Genomic DNA, 17,456 nt, shown 5'->3' on the forward strand with positions numbered 1-17,456 from the left:
TCTCCTCTTGTCCCTGTAATCTCAGAGCAGTCAAGAAATAAACAGGATCAGGGATAGATGGAAAACAAAAAGGTGGGAAAGTACCCTGAAGTGTTTGGCCACGCCAAGGGTGTACCAAGGACCTTAACAGTCATTTCATGTCAAAAGACTCACTTTAATAAAAGGTGTTCTTACAAAGATATTCAGATATATGACATGAACACAGATGGGTCTATAAATCAAGTGTTTATTCTGTCCATAAAGAGAGACGCTTATGCCTTTGATTTCTTGGTAGTTTCCTTGACAAGTTTTTTCATCTCATGTCGGATGATCTTGTTTCTCTTTATTAAAAAAAAAAAAAAAAGAAAATCAGTATCTGCCAAATCACGATTGATTAGTTCATATTAGATAGTCACATTCTTATTATTCTGAATACATGGTATACACTTACCATTTTCTTTGCCTTCATGACTTTGTAGCGGTCAAAGTCTGTCATCTTTGCTTTCTGCAGGGAAAAGAAAAAGGTGTTAGACAAGACTAACATTTAGGCTACATTCAAACATTGACCTTCTGACCAACACCACTAACACATTACAGCTGCTATAAGTATTGTTCAATGGGTGTTCCACTTTCAAAGGTGGTACATAGCTTTCATAAAGTGAACAGATCGTACTCACCCTCCCCAGGTCCAGCACCATCTCTCCACTGATCTGGCTGCAGTGGTGCCTGCTCTATTACAGCACACATTACGGCTGTAACCAATCATTCAGCTCAGTGGCCCTGCTGATGTAGATGGAACGAGTCGCTGAGTTCAGTGATTGCCTGCAGCTATGATGTTCACTGTAATCGTGACGTCACTTTTGCACCCAAAATAGACCAGAAGCAGATGCTGAACTTGGGGAGGTAATTACTACCTGCAATTTTGGTTTTACAACTATCCTATAATTTTGGCACCACTTTTCAGAAAGTGGAAAACCCCCTTAATGAGTGGGATGTTATCCTCCAAGACAACCTCTCTTTGCGCAGCAATGAAGGGGTCGTAGGACCGCAGCCCGAGAGCTCTGACTAGTATCAACTACTCCAGGGAAAAGTGACACGTGCACGGCTTTAACCCCTTCACCCCCGGAGCTTTTTCCGTTTTTCACTCCCCTCCTTCCCAGAGCCATAACTTTTTTATTTTTCCGTCAATATGGCCATATGAGGGCTTATTTTTTGCGGGACGAGATGTACTTTTGAACGATACCATTGGTTTTACCATGCCGGGTAACAGAAAACGGGAAAACAATTCCAAGTGTGATGAAATTGCAAAAAAAGTGCAATCTCACACTTGTTTTTTGTTTGGCTTTTTTGCTAGGTTCACCAAATGGTAAAACTAACCTGCCATTATGATTCTCCAGGTCATTACGAGTTCATAGACACCTAACATGTCTAGGTTATTTTTTATCTAAGTGGTGACAAAAAAATTCCAAAGTTTGCTTAAAAAAAAAAAAAAAAAAAAAAAAAAAGACGCGATTTTCCGATACCTGTAGCGTCTTTAATTTTCGTGATCTGGGGTCAGGTGAGTGCTTATTTTTTGCGTGCCGAGCTGACGTTTTTAATGATACCATTTTGGTGCAGATACGTTCTTTTGATCGCCCGTTATTGCATTTTAATGCAATGTCGCGGCGAGCAAAAAAACGTAATTTTGGCGTTTTGATTTTTTTTCTCGCTACGCCATTTAGCGGTCAGGTTAATCCTTTGTTTTTATTGATAGATCGGGCGATTCTGAATGCGGCGAAACCAAATATGTGTATATTTGATTTTTTTTTATTGTTTTATTTTGACTGGGGCGAAACGGGGGTGATTTGAACTTTTATATATATATATATTTTTTTTTTAAATATTTTTAAACACTTTAAAAATTTTTTTGGCATGCTTCAATAGCCTCCATAGGAGGCTAGAAGCATGCACAACTCGATCGCCTCTGCTCCATAGAGGTGAAGCACAGATCACCTCTATGTAGAAGAAATGCAGGTGTACTTTGAACGCCGACCACAGGGTGGCGCTCAAAGCAATCGGCCATCAACAACCATAGAGGTCTCAAGGAGACCTCTGGTTGTTATGGCAATGCACCGATGACCCCCGATCATGTGACGGGGGTCAGCGGTGCGAGCACTTCCGGCCGCGTGGCCGGGAGCGCTAGTTAAAATGCCGCTTTCAGCGCTTGACGGCGGCATTTAACTAGTTAATGGGCGCGGGCGGATCGCGATTCCGCTCGCGCTCATTGCGCGCACATGTCAGCTGTACAAAACAGCTGACATGTCGCAGCTTTGAGGTGGGCTCAACGCGGGAGCCCACCTCAAAGCGGGGGTTCTGCCAGCTGACGTACTATTCCGTCAGCTGGCAGAAAGGGGTTAAAGAGAATGTATATAGCAAAGATTAAATATTTAAACATTTGTCATGGTATAAAACGAGAATGAATTTAAAAAGTTGATATTTTGAACTCAAACAATAGAGCAGCTGCTTACATTTGACATGAAAACTAAATGTACAGCTAGCTCACACTACAGCTGCAGTACATGTGGGATCTGCTCCATGTGTCTGAACAGACGGGAAGGATGAAGTTTAGGATCACAGGGCAGCGCCATTATGTTGGTGACATTAATGTGATACTGACATGTATACAGTGTCACTGAGGCCGGCTGGGCCGACTCTAGCTTTCCTGTGGAGGTGAAAGATGTTGGCTGTGCGCACATGTCAGGATTATTTCCTGAACAAATCCAGACTTTTTCCTGCAAGAAATCCGCATGTGTTTTTCGTGCGGATTTTTGGCGTTTGATTCCCCAGGAGCTTCACAATGCATTAAATAGCGTGAAATCCGCAAAAAATCCACAAAATTAATGAACGGAAAAAAACGCAACATATGCACAAAAATTGCGGATTGCATTCTATTAATAGGATGCTTAATGGATGCGTTTTTTCCACGGCTTTATAGCGAAAAAAAAACACGAAAAATCCGGAACGTGCACACAGCCTAAATGTCCCTCCTCACAGCACAATAAAAACAATGAATAAACACAATTCCTTCCTTGTTTTTGTGGTTCTTTTTAATGGCGTTCATTGTGTGGTAATAATTACAAGGTATCACGAGTCTCCATGTCATGAGGACACAGATTCCAAACTTGCATAGATTTTTTGAAAATTAATAAAAACAGAACTTGGCATAAAAAAAAAAAAGTCACCATTTTCTGAGACCTGTAACGTCTTGTTTGTTGGTGGAGATGCGAAATGGCTTATTTTGTGTGGAGAGTTAATGTGTTTATTGATGCTAGTCTCCATACCTGTCTGATCGCTTTTCTTTTTTTTTTTTTCAATAAAAACGGAGATGTGAGGACTAAACAAAAAAACAAAAACAAATTCTGGCATTTGGTTTATATTTAGCCTTGCCAGCAATACGTGGGAGAGGAGGGGGTACAAGCAACCCTCACCCCCTCCTATGTTATTAGGTTCTTCAGGCCCGGTTACTTGGATTTGTTTGTGGGAGTTTGCCTATGAGCTTTTCCCAAGACAAAATACAAGTTCAAGAACCTATCTATTTCTGGGAAAGCTGGATGGCACGCTCTCCCAGGACCTGATATAGATGACAGCATTTGAAGATCCTGACGACATGCTCCCGTCCACTTCGGTAATCAGAGCGATGCAGTCACATCATTCCTAGCAGCAGTGCTGTGGTTTCTGTAACTAGAGGAGAGCACAGGTCCGGCACCAGCACAGCAGAAGTGACTGCACACAGACACTTCTACCAGCTGGATAAAGTCACTGATGCAGGACTGGACTTATGCTCACTGCTCACCAGTAATCATTGTGATCAGAGAGCTGCAGCCAGCAACCCTCCCCCTTGATCACTGCATTAGTGACAGAGGGATATTGTAGCTCAGAAAATAAAACTTGGCTATAATAAAAAGTCACCGCTTCCACCTAAAGCTGTGAACTGGGCAGCCCAGGAGGAACGCACAGCTCACAGCTGAGCCAGCCACAAGCATTGGAGATTGCGGTTGGTGTCAGACCTCAGTTTGCTATGCCCTGTGGCTGCCGTATACTGTGTCAAATAAAAAAGGGTAGGTTTCAGCAGCTGAGTAAACAGGTAACGTGTATGTATGTGCGAGTGAACAGTCTACTATGTCCGAGTATCTGCCTCCTGTAGGTGTACACTCCCGAAAATAAAGCCCGGCAGAGCGCACGTTCGCACTGTCATTATTACAGTCTAGGGCCCTGTTAGCACAAGTGTCCGGACCCCCGTTTTGCAGAGGATTTCGGAAGTATGGTCTGATGGGAACACAGATCACAATGTGAAAACACCCTTAGATAGTAACAAAAAGACTTTGCCTTTACATTAAAGCTGGTCACACACACTTTACATAGCCGTCAGATACACGCACGCATGTTTTTTCACTTGCAATAAGTAACTCACCACTGGCAGTAACTTATCTCCAGAAACAAAAACAGATCAGCATGTTGAAACCCAATATTCCTGATGACCTCACCCCATCTGTCATTAAGTTGAAAAATCAGACCACCCCACATTCCCAACACACAAACTGACATGGAGAGAGCACAATAGTATTTTACATGATGAGTAACCAATTCAGAAAGACACCATAGAGGTGGCTAAGTCACTATGACACGTACCCTCTGTCTGGCATCAATCCTCTTCGCCCAGTTTGTTTCGGCCCATTTCTCATTAACCTTCTCCTTCTCCCAAGCAACACGAACGCATTTTTGACGGGCGCTAAAATTATAAAAGCAATCTTTCATCAGAGGTTATAAGAAACACCCTAACAAAAGTCCCATCTTCTTACATGGGTAAAATTGCAAAGTGCTTGTAAAAACAAGCAAAGCAACTTTGCAATTTACACGTATTGCTTACAGTAGGTTGCCAGCCAAGTCTAGCAACGGTGGCTGAACACACACGGCGCTTCCAGCTCTTTCATAGCGTTGTGCTGAAGATGGCTGGTTTTGCACTTATACCGCAATCCCTGGCCAGCTTCAGTACTGCTGCAATCCTTCAATGCTGCAGAGGCAGTTACCTAATATCGCAGCACAGCCCGATCATCCTGGAGCTGTCAGTTACTGCCTCCTGGTAAGCAGAAAGCCGGAAGTCTGTGGTGTGGTGTACTCCTACATTGTGATTTTGGCATTCAAAATAACACGTTTCCTATTATTCGTCAGGCGATCATCCAACAGGAATAGGAATATATATATATATATATATATATATATATATATATATATATATATATATATATATATATATATATATATATATATAACGTATTTTTTTTCATTAGATTTCACTGATTCTTAACGCTAAAGCACTGTGCTGCCAAAAATCATTTTATGCCTACACAATAATTGACCAATTAAGGGGGGAAAAAAAATATAGTAAATGTGTGTGTTTGTGATGCTTGTAGAAAATTAAACTACCAAATACACAAAAAGAAAAGTGAAGAGGGAATCATACACACCTGTGCGGGAACTTGAGGATGAAGTTGGTAAGGTGCATGCATTTGAAAGGCATGGCCTGTCTCCTCACACCACTGCAGGGTCCATCAACAAGAGCCTGTAAGGATGGAGAAGGTTGAATCATACAGGAAATGTAAAGGGCTATTCCCAGCTCAGACATCATGCACAGTCTCTGCCTCCCCAATGATATGAAATAGGAGCAGGTTCCAGAATTGGGAACTGCATCTATCACGAACATCCACACTGCCAGTATCACAGACTTCCACTTGTAGTGGACAGAACCACACGGCTAATAGTTACCCTGTTCTGGTCGATGACATCAACGATTGCCACAAGTTTGCCAGCATGGGGACCAAAGGAGATGTAGGCAACACGGCCGATCTGGACGTAGCGCTTAAACACCTGCAAAGAAGGAAACCGTTAATATGTGAAATCCCAAATATATCAAATAGGGAACTTGAGTCTCAGCCTCATTACATTAAGCTTTCCAGCAGATCAGTCGGCAGGCAGCCATGCCCCCCCCCCCCCCCCACAAAGGGGCCCCTGGCTCAGTACTTGTGTATACGTGTAGCGATTGGGTGCTTATGAATTCTACCTGTGTCTGCCAATCTAGTCTTTCGGAGTCCCCCGCACACACGAGGGTCAGTATATCCCACCGAGCACCATGTGATTCGGCCGACTTATCTAATCTGTAAGTGGTAATAAGCCTTGGAGGATTCCCCCAACAGATGCAGCCGTGGGGGGCTCGTAACGCATAGGCTCCAATTGGAAGAACATATACTGAAAGCCATTTCCCCTCTGTATACAGCTACCCCATAAGCAATGGTGGTCAGGCCTGCCAGAGGGGGCAGATTTTGGCTTTCTTGGTGCTTCAGGCTCCTATGGACACCGGAGACTTTACAGATGGTTCTCTCCGCACTCAGGGGCAGCTGTGAGGTCATCTAGTCAGTCAGGCTGGATGACTGCAGACAGTAATGTCACCATCCCTCTCCACATCAGTGCAGATGCCCCCGATATTACAGCACACAAGTGACGTCACCACCTGCCTGTAATCCAGCCTCACTGCCCGTCCTATACAGTGACGTGTGGGGCATGTGCAGAGCCAGGAGCACAGGCAGCCTCCACCTCCGGCCGTGTGCGCTCCATGCGGCCCGGCCTCCCCCCTGCCTGCCCCTTATGCATCACCACAGCACACACCGGTCCGCAGCGCCCGATACCCCGCCCAGTACTAAATCCGACCGACAATAACCAGCACTAGAATTCACGCCAGGACCCGGGCAATGCCCGCAGCAGGCAGAGCTCAGCCGTCCCCTACTCACCATGATGGCGGCGGCGAGCAGAAAGGAAGTAGCCCCGGCAGCACTTTCCGGATAACCCAGGAAGCCGAGCCAATGAATGAGGAGGAAAAAGTCACGTCACATAGGCTAGCAACAAGGTGGAAGATTACATATTTACTGCGATTGGATGATGTATGAACACGTGTGATACGGAGACTGTTTCCGTTTAGAGAGGAACAGCTTGTTTGGCCTCAGCAAACATGGCCGCCTGTGCTGTGTCGTTAGAAAGGCGTGCTTTTTTTTAAAGGGGTTTTACATTTAGGGGCTTTACAGTTAGGTCCATATATATTTGGACAGAGACAAGATTTTTCTAATTTTGCTTAGACATTACCACAATGAATTTTAAACAAAACAATTGAGATGCAGTTGAAGTTCAGACTTTCAGCTTTCATTTGAGGGTATCCACATTAAAATTGGATGAAGGGTTTAGGAGCTTCAGCTCCTTAAAGGGAGCTAGACACCCCCCCCCCCCCCCCAGGCGTTTGAAACTAAAAGAGCCACCTTGTGCAACAGTAATGCTGCATTCTGACAAGGTGGCTCTTTTAGTTATTGGTGCTGTAACTGCAGAAATAATCCGTTTTGTAATTTGTCCTAAATACCTTTCTTCAGTCCTGGAGGCAGGCCTTTCCCCCCTGCTGCAGACGCCGCACAGCCGTCACTCAAGTCTTCTTGGCGCCGGGCGCCGCCTCCTCAGCGCTGTTTTGAAATCAGCCGGTGCCTGCGCTCTTTTCTCTGTCCTCTCTGTGCGGCCGCCCTGCCTGTGAATCCCAGCCCCGCAGTGAGAATAAATCAGAAGACACTGCGGGGCTGGGATTCACAGGCAGGGCGGCCGCACAGGCGCAGTCAGCTAGGCTGCATATGAGGATAGATGGGCAGCGCTCACTGCGCCAGCACCAGGCAGGAGAAAAGAGCGCAGGCGCCGGCTGATTTCAAAACAGCAGTGAGGAGGCGGCGCCAAGAAGATTTGAGAGACGGCTGTGTGGCGTCTGCAGCAGGGGGGGAAAGGCCTGCCTCTAGGACTGAAGAAAGGTATTTAGGACAAATTACAAAACGGATTATTTCTGCAGTTACAGCACCAATAACTAAAAGAGCCACCTTGTCAGAATGCAGCATTACTGCTGCAAAAGGTGGCTCTTTTAGTTTCAAACACCTGAGGGGGATGACAGGTTCCCTTTAAGGCTATTTTCACACTAGTCCATCGGTATGGGCCGTCGCAAACCGTCGACCCAACGTACCGACGGACAGTGTGTTAATTAATCACAACGTGGGCAGCGGATGCAGTCTTATGATGCATCCGCTGCCCAGTGTGGTGAGCGGGGAGGAGGGGGCGGAGTTCCGGCTGCGCATGCGCGGTCGGAAAAAGCGGAGCTGACGGACAAAATTTTTTACATGGAACTGTTTTTTGTCCCGACGGTCAGCCAAAACACGACGCATCCGTCACGCGACGGATGCGACGTGTGGCACTCTGTCGCAATGCGTCGCTATGTATAAGTCTATGGACAAAAAACGCATCCTGTGGGCAACTTTGCAGGAGGCGTTTTTTGTACATAACGACGCATTGCGACGTGCGTCGAACGATGCAAGTGTGAAAGTAGCCTGACATGTGCCACCTTGTTTTTAAAGGGACCAAAAGTAATTGGACAATTGACTCCAAGACTATTTCATGGACAGGTGTGGGCAATCCCTTCGTTATGTCATTCTCAATTAAGCAGATAAAAGGCCTGGAGTTGATTTGAGGTGTGGTGCTTGCATTTGGAAGGTTTTGCTGTGAAGCAAACATGCGGTCAAAGGAGCTCTCGATGCAGGTGAAACAAGCCATCCTTAAGATGCGAAAACAGAAAAAAACCAATCCGAGAAATTGCTACAATATTAGGAGTGGCAAAATCTACAGTTTGGTACATCCTGAGAAAGAAAGCACTGGTGAACTCATCAATGCAAAAAGACCTGGGCGCCCACGGAAGACAACAGTGGTGGATGATCGCAGAATAATCTCCATGGTGAAGAGAAACCCCTTCACAACAGCCAACCAAGTGAACAACACTCTCCAGGAGGTAGGCGTATCAATATCCAACTCTACCATAAAGTAAAGAGAAGACTGCATAAAAGTACCATATTTTTTGGACTATAACACGCACTTTTTCCCCCCAAAAAATGTGAGGAAAATGGGGGGTGCGTCTTATAGTCATAATGCAGGCTTACCGGCAGTGGTGTGGTGGCGGCGGCAGAGGTGCGGGGATGATGAGCGGTATGGCGTGAGCTGGGTCCCTTCCACAGGTGAGATGATGCAGCGGCCCGGTATCCAATGTGAGCAGCAGAGCTGAGTTAATCACCGGTTTCTCGGTGGCGGCGGCCATTTTCCTGAAGCCGAGTTCGCAGATTTAGATCTCGGCTTCAGGAAAATGGCCGCCGCGATCTCCATCTGTGCATGCGTGGCCTCCTGCGGCCATTTTCCTGAAGCCCTCGGGAAGCAGAGCACTCCATCTGCGCACGCGCGGCCTCAGGAAAATGGCCGCCGCCACCGAGAAACGGCATGAGAATGAGAGGGTGAAGTAAAGAAAACCTCACAAAAGGTGCGGAATCACTGGAGATCAAACACAAGTCAAATGACGCCCTTACTAGAAGAAAAATTAAAAATCCAAATGACAGAAAAAAATTACAAGTTAGATAGTGTATTTAAATTAGAATAATAAGAAAAAAACAATTAGGATAAAAAGAAAAAAATATTTATGTGGGTAATGTGCTGTCTTGATGAAAAACCGTGAAAGAAAAGGACGGAAAAAGGAAAAAGTGTGTAATGATACAGATGGGAGAAAAATAATTGAATCTAAACGTTGAGGAAAAATTTATAATGATGAAAAATTGGTGGAAAATGAAATATCTGGAAATTATATCAGATATTCTTATATTCTAGACATAACTGGTTAATTTATAATGTAAAAAATGGTAAAGAGTGTAATACCTGGAAAATCTCTGCTGATATCATGGTGATTGACAGCCAGCTGCCCCATATCTGGCTGCAGGGATCTAGGAGTCAATCGCAAGACGTCTAAAGTGACGCCGTGTCAACAGAGTGAAAGAGGAAGAGTTGCTTTGTTGACTTGAGCTCAAAAGAAGTAGGAGAATCACCGCCTGAGTCGGGAGGGAGAGATCTCAACAGAACAGGCAGGTAGTTAGCAACTGCTTACAAGTAAGGTAAGGTCTTAGCCCCATAGAAAGGAAAACCCTAAAAGCTACAGATAAACCCTAAAAGTCGCAGATATCCCCTTTAAAGCGACTTTTATATTTCACACTTTTATGACAGCTCTACAGGATATACCATAAATGGCTGATAGACATAGTGCCCAGCTTTGAGGGCACCCATGTTAAGAATCTGGCCATCGAATGTGGACAGTCTGGCCATCGAATGTGGCCGACACAGGCAGAACTACAAGCCCAGGGAGGAAAGACTGTGCCAACACTGATCAGGAGGCCATAGAGGACGAAACCCACTTCCTGCTACACTGCTCCAAATACTCAGCAGTGAGGGACACTCACTTCAATAGACTCTCACATCTCTTCCCGGACTTCATCACCATGAAGGAGGAAGAGAAAACATATATCCTGCTGGGAGAAGAAGAGAGAGCAGTGGAGATAGCAGCGCGGTATGTGAGCGAATGTCATTGACTGCGAGAAAGAGAACTATGATGCCATGGACTATAGCCCCCACAATGGATCTGCCCCCATCCACCTTCCCTATGCCATGGACTATAGCCCCCACCCTGGATCTGCCCCCATCCACCTCCCCTACAGCTCCTACCCAACATCCCCACAGTCCCTATCCCTATTGCCTTTATACACTTGATTTGGCAAAACTGATGTGTATTTGGTCCTGCCAATAAAGCTTCTTTGAATCTTGAATCTTGAATGGAGCTCTCTCTTGTCACATTGTTAATGGAGAAGAGGGTGAACATGCGCTGCTCTCTCCATTCACATCTATGGGACTTCCAAAAATTGAGGCAAACCTGGTTATTTTCAGAGGTCTTGGTGAGCATGCCTTAGTAGCCCTGTATGGCATCACCACTAAAGGCAGAATTTGGCTGTAGCCATCACGTTTGGGCAGCACATTACTGCTACAGAGAAAGAGATGAAAACTAACTTACTACAAATCTTACTCCAGTCACTTGGCATGAATTTGTTAAGCAAGGGTTGCCACGCACATGTCCCGGCCCAGTTCCACACATTTTGTTGCAATATTGTAGCACAGCCTCGCGTTGCGCCAACACTTTGCAACTTTTCAAAGTTTTTACACCAGAATTTTGACATAAAAGCTTTGACGAATTGAGCCCCATAAGTTTTTCATTTTTCTACTGATGTACGTACTTATTTGTAGACTTTTTTTTAATGGTATGAATTAGGAAAACCTGACATGGGATTTTATTTTGGAGAGATCTGTAGGAATGAAATGGGATGGATCTCTGTCTCTCCACTCCGGGTCTTGGGAGTGGTCCATGTCCATGATTCCCATTTAAACTTTCAGCTAAGGTTTGGATGTGTTAATATTTGGTTTTAGTAAGTAACAGAGCAGGAGCTCTGTGAATGTCAGGTCTGTGTGAGACTGAACACAGGCCAGATTCAAAGAAAGCTAAGCCTTGCCGAATCCATGAGTTACACGTGGTGCAGTCGCCCACGGCAACAATTGATACGGACTGTTACAATCTGGTTGCAAATTGGAGGATAACGTTTGTGTTTATTTTGTCAACTTACGAAAATAAACTCATTTGAGTTTAACTATCTTAGGTCACTTCCTCATTACCGCACTGTCGTGAAAGCTGCTGCCTTACAGTAGCTATTGTAAAAATAAGTTAATTTGTAATTTATTTGATGTTTCCATGGACTATGGCATTTAGGGGATTAAACATCCAGAATGAGAACTGGCTTTAACTTTCACCAATACAATTGCAATGCTAGTTCTCTATCACAGTCAGCAGCCAATGCTGATGGTAACATCCACTGGACATGTCCCCCACTTGCAGGCTGTTTTTTTGGGCCTAAATGTACAAGAGCAATAAGGTTTGCACATGTGCTACTACAAAATTTGCATCTGCACTGTATGGAGAGTGTACAGGTAAATTTACACTGCATTTGATATTTACTATATGCTTATACAGATGCATACATCTTCAATGGATTTCCATTGAAAACGTCATAAAAAAGGTGATCTGGACACCCATTAAAATATTTTCCATCGATCTACTGCAGCTAAACAAAATTTTCCAAACTGAACATGAGGTGCTTGGTGATCCTTTTCATCAAAGTATACAAGCCCAATGTCACAAAACGGGAACCACTTTAAGTGGATCCCTACTCTATCAGGTGCAGCACCATGTAGCGGCCATCACTGTCACCGCATCGTAACCACATGCATAACAACCTGGGTGCCCAACAGTGTGATGTTAGGCAAAGCCACCATGACTCTGGGCCTCATCATCTTACAAACACAGCAGCAATAATCGCTATATAGCATCAGCAATAAGTGAGTGCTGCATATAATAGAATAGGTACCCACTTAAAGAGGCTGCCCTGATGTGTCAGAAGGCTTAAAAAGTTTGATCAGAATGTTAACTAAGAAATGTATAGTGTTTGGAGTGGGCAGAGCTGGTTCATAAAGGGATCGTGACGCCACAGCTCGTCTAGTTCATGATGAGCTGTGATGTTCACTGCTCCAGAAATCTCATTACAGTCTTTGGCTAGAGTAAGATTTCTAGCGTGGAGGTTTATGACACTCATCAGACACTCCAGATTCATGAAGAGAGGTGTGCCTCTTCATGAATCAGGAGCTTATGACTCCAGAACACCCTCACATCAAATCCTATACAGCTCTCTGTATACTGTGAGGTGACTATTGAGGTGTCTATGTCAGTGTCCATCTGTTTAACGTCACGTTCCTCCATTTGCGACGATGCTCGTGAAGATGGTCCAGGGTGTAAAGCTGTGCTGTGTTCTATGCTATCACATTCTGCGCATTTCACACTGGCTTCACAGTTCCAGGCAAAGCGCAATGTTGTAGCTCAGCATCTGAAGCAGATGTTATTTTGTTTGAGGAAACCCTTGCATTCTTCTAGAATCTAGAGACTTCTCTCTGAAGGCTCTGCATTTTAGCAGAGAATGATGTTTTCTATGTAGCGGACACTGCTTGCTTAGTTCCTTAGGTTTGGGCTCTTTTTGAAAAGACTTACACGCTCCATAAGGAAAACCTGTGGTGGTAAGATTAGTTTTCTGGCTTGCCACCAGTGTTTCACAAGGTTTGATACAAGGGGCTGTGGAACATGTCAGAGTGAAGTTATAGGGTCATTTCTAATACTCGCCTGTTGAGTGACAAAGTGTACAAACACTGTGAAGGGAGAAAAAAGTACAATATGTATCTGTTTATAATGGGAACCATGTGTGACCTACTTCTCCTGTGAGATATAAGGGAGCTTTTGAACAATTGGGTTGACTTGCCACCTCTGGTGATGCCCAGTAATGCAAAACCTGGCAGATCTCCTTCTGCCTCAATAGCCTGTACCTCCATTAACAAGTCCCTCAGTTCTATGAGCTTTTGGTAGCCCCTACTCACTATTTTGTAAAAATTATCGATTCTCTTATTTAAAGCATTTTTTATATCTTCTAGTGACCCATAACATTCATCAAGTCTTTTCCACAGTATACGAAGGACCGTGTCTGGATACTTTATGTTAACTGCTTTCTGACATATGACGTACTATCCCGTCGAGGTGGGGTGGGCCCGTATGACCACCGATGGGATAGTACGTTATATGCGATCGGCCGCGCTCACGGAGGGAGCGCGGCCGATCGCAGCCGGGTGTCAGCTGACTATCGCAGCTGACATCCGGCACTATGTGCCAGGAGCGGTCACGGACCGCTCCCGGCACATTAACCCCCGAAACACCGCAATCAAACATGATAGCAGTGTTCCGGCGGTATATGGAAGCATCGCGCAGGGAGGGGGCTCCCTGTGTGCTTCCCTGAGACCCTCGGATTAACGCGATGAGATCGCGTTGCTCCGAGGGTCTCCTACCTCCTTCTACCTGCAGGCTCCAGATCCAAAATGATCGCGGGGGGCCTTCCGGGTCCTGCAGGGAGGTGGCTTACCAGCGCCTCCTCAGAGCAAGCGCTGGTAAGCCTGCAACGCTGCCTGTCAGATCGCTGATCTGACACAGTGCTGTGCAAAGTGTCAGATCAGCGATCTGTCACTATCATGTGATGTCCCCCCCAGGGCAATGTTATAGTGTTAAAAAAAAAAAATATTCAGATGTGTAAAAAAAAAATTAAAAAAAATTCCTAAATAAAGAAAAAAAAAATATTTTTCCCATAAATACATTTCTTTATCTAAATAAAAAAAAAACAATAAAAGTACACATATTTAGTATCGCCGCGTCCGCAACGACCCGACCTATAAAACTGTCCCACTAGTTAACCCCTTCAGTGAACACCGTAAAAAAAAAACCGAGGCAAAAAACAACTCTTTATTATCATACAGCCAAACAAAAGTGGAATAACACGCGATCAAAAATACGGATATAAATAACCATGGTACCGCTGAAAACGTCATGTTCCGCAAAAAACGAGCCGCCATACAGCATCATTAGCAAAAAAAATAAAAAAGTTATAGTCCTCAGAATAAAGCGATGCAAAAATAATTATTTTTTATATTAAATAGTTTTTATCGTATAAAAGCGTCAAAACATAAAAAAATATAAATGAGGTATCGCTGTAATCGTTCTGAGCCGAATAATAAAACTGCTTTATCAATTTTACGAAACGTGGAACGGTATAAACGCCCCCCCCCATAAGAAATTCTTGAATAGCTGGTTTTTGGTCATTCTGCCTCACAAAAATCGGAATAAAAAGTGATCAAAAAATGTCACATGCCCAAAAATGGTACCAATAAAAACATCAACTCGTCCCGCAAAAAAACAAGACCTCAGATGACTCTGTGGACCAAAATATGGAAAAATTATAGCTCTCAAAATGTGGAGACGCAAAAACTATTTTTTGCAATAAAAAGCTTATTTTAGTGTGTGACGACTGCCAATCATAAAAATCCGCTAAAAAACACGCTATAAAAGTAAATCAAACCCCCCTTCATCACCCCCTTAGTTAGGGAAAAATAATAAAATTTAAAAAATGTATATATTTCCATTTTCCCATTAGGGTTGGGGCTAGGGTTAGGTTAGGGTTGGGGCTAGGGGTGTGGTTGGGATTAGGGTTAGGGGCATGTTCGGGTTAGGGGTGTGGTTAGGGTTATGGTTAGAGTTGGCATTAGGGTTAGGGTTGTGTTTGGGTTAGGGGTGTGTTTGGGTTAGGGTTTCAGTTAGAATTGGGGGTTTCCACTGTTTAGGCACATCAAAGGCTCTCCAAACGAGACATGGCGTCCGATCTCAATTCCAGCCAATTCTGCGTTGAAAAAGTAAAACAGTGCTCCTTCCCTTCCGAGCTCTCCTGTGCGCCCAAACAGGGGTTTACCCCAACATATGGGGTATCAGCGTACTCAGGACAAATTGGACAACAACTTTTTGGGTCCAATTTCTCTTGTTACTCTTGGGAAAATAAAAATTTGGGGGGCTAAAAACCCTTTTTGTGGGAAAAAATTATTTTTTATTTTCACGGCTTTGCGTTATAAACTGTAGTGAAACACTTGGGGGTTCAAAGTTCTCACAACACATCTAGATAAGTTCCTTGGGGTCTAGTTTCTACTGTTTAGGTATATCAGGGGCTCTGCAAATGCAATGTGACGCCTGCAGACCAATCCATCTAAGTCTGCACTCCAAACGGCGCTCCTTCCCTTCCGAGCTCTGCCATGCGCCCAAACTGTGTTTCCCCCCCACATATGGGGTATCAGCGTTATCAGGATAAATTGGACAACAACTCTTGTGGTCCAGTTTCTCCTGTTACCCTTGGGAAAATACAAAACTGGGGGCTAAAAAATAATTTTTGTGGGAAAAAAAGATTTTTTTTTCACGGCTCTGCGTTATAAACTGTAGTGAAACACTTGTGGGTCCCAAGCTCTCACAACACATCTAGATAAGTTCCTTGGGGGGTGTAGTTTCCAATATGGGGTCACTTGTGGGGGGTTTCTACTGTTTAGGTACATTAGGGGCTCTGGAAACGCAATGTGACGCCTGCAGACCATTCCATCTAAGTCTGCATTCCAAACGGCGCTCCTTCCCTTCCGAGCTCTGCCATGCACCCAAATGGTGGTTTCCCCCCCCACATATGGGGTACCATCGTACTTATGACAAATTGGCTCTGCGTTATAAACTGTAGTGAAACACTTGGGGGTTCAAAGCTCTCACAACACATCTAGATAAGTTCCTTAGGGAGTCTACTTTCCAAAATGGTGTCACTTGTGGGGGGTTTCAATGTTTAGGCATATCAGGGGCTCTCCAAACACGACATGGTGTCCCATCTCAATTCCAGTCAATTTTGCATTGAAAAGTCAAATGGCACTCCTTCCCTTCCGAGCTCTGCCATGCACCCAAACTGTGGTTTACCCCCACATATCAAGTATCAGCGTACTCAGGACAAATTGCACAACAACTTTTGGGGTCCAATTTCTTCGGTTACCCTTGAGAAAATAAAAAATTGGGGGCAAAAAGATCATTTTTGTGAAAAAATATGATTTTTTATTTTTACGGCTCTGCATTATAAACTTCTGTGAAGCACTAGGTGGGTCAAAGTGCTCACCATACATCTAAATAAGTTCCTTAGGGGGTCTACTTTCCAAAATGGTGTCACTTGTGGGGGGTTTCAATGTTTAGGCACATCAGGGGCTCTCCAAAAGCAACATGGCGTCCCATCTCAATTCCAGTCAATTTTGCATTGAAAAGTCAAACGGCGCTCCTTTACTTCCGAGCTCTGCCATACGCCCAAACAGTGGTTTACCCCCAACTATGGGGTATCAGCGTACTCAGGACAAATTGTACAACAAATTTTGGGGTCCATTTTCTCCTGTTAACCTTGGTAGAATAAAACAAATTGGAGCTGAAGTAAATTTTTTGTGAAAAAAAGTTAAATGTTCATTTTTTTTAAACATTCCAAAAATTCCTGTGAGACACCTGAAGGGTTAATAAACTTCTTGAGTGTGGTTTTGAGCACCTTGAGGGGTGCAGTTTTTAGAATGGTGTCACACTTGGTTATTGTCTATCATATAGACCCCTCAAAATTACTCCAAATGTGATGTGGTCCCTAAAAAAAAAAATGGTGTTGTAAAAACGAGAAATTGCTGGTCAACTTTTAACCCTTATAACTCTCTAACATAAAAAAATGTTGGTTCCAAAATTGTGCTGATGTAAAGTAGACATGTGGGAAATGTTACTTATTAAGTATTTTGTGTGACATATCTCTGTGATTTAAGGGCATAAAAATTCAGAGTTGGAAAACTGCAAAATTTTCAAAATTTTTGCCAAATTTCCATTTTTTTCAGAAATAAACGCAGGTAATATCAAAGAAATTTTACCACTATCATTAAGTACAATATGTCATGAGAAATTAGTCAGAATCATCAGGATCCGATGAAGCGTTCCAGAGTTATAACCTCATAAAGGGACAGTGGTCAGAATTGTAAAAATTGGCCCGGTCATTAACGTGCAAACCACC

General features: G+C 44.0%; 1 protein-coding gene across 1 annotated transcript; it reads right to left on the bottom strand.

The window, feature by feature from the left end:
- Positions 1-206: 206 nt before the first annotated feature.
- Positions 207-6,866, bottom strand: RPL14 (ribosomal protein L14). The gene is made up of 6 exons (XM_077268993.1): positions 6,801-6,866; positions 5,782-5,883; positions 5,484-5,578; positions 4,648-4,747; positions 431-484; positions 207-320 (listed from the first exon to the last, which is right to left on the bottom strand). The coding sequence occupies exons 1-6, from the start codon at positions 6,801-6,803 to the stop codon at positions 252-254; spliced, it is 423 nt and encodes a 140-aa protein (XP_077125108.1). The 5' UTR covers positions 6,804-6,866; the 3' UTR covers positions 207-251.
- Positions 6,867-17,456: the final 10,590 nt, after the last annotated feature.

This window comes from Ranitomeya variabilis, chromosome 6, assembly GCF_051348905.1.
Source record: "Ranitomeya variabilis isolate aRanVar5 chromosome 6, aRanVar5.hap1, whole genome shotgun sequence".
Lineage (NCBI taxonomy): Eukaryota > Metazoa > Chordata > Amphibia > Anura > Dendrobatidae > Ranitomeya > Ranitomeya variabilis.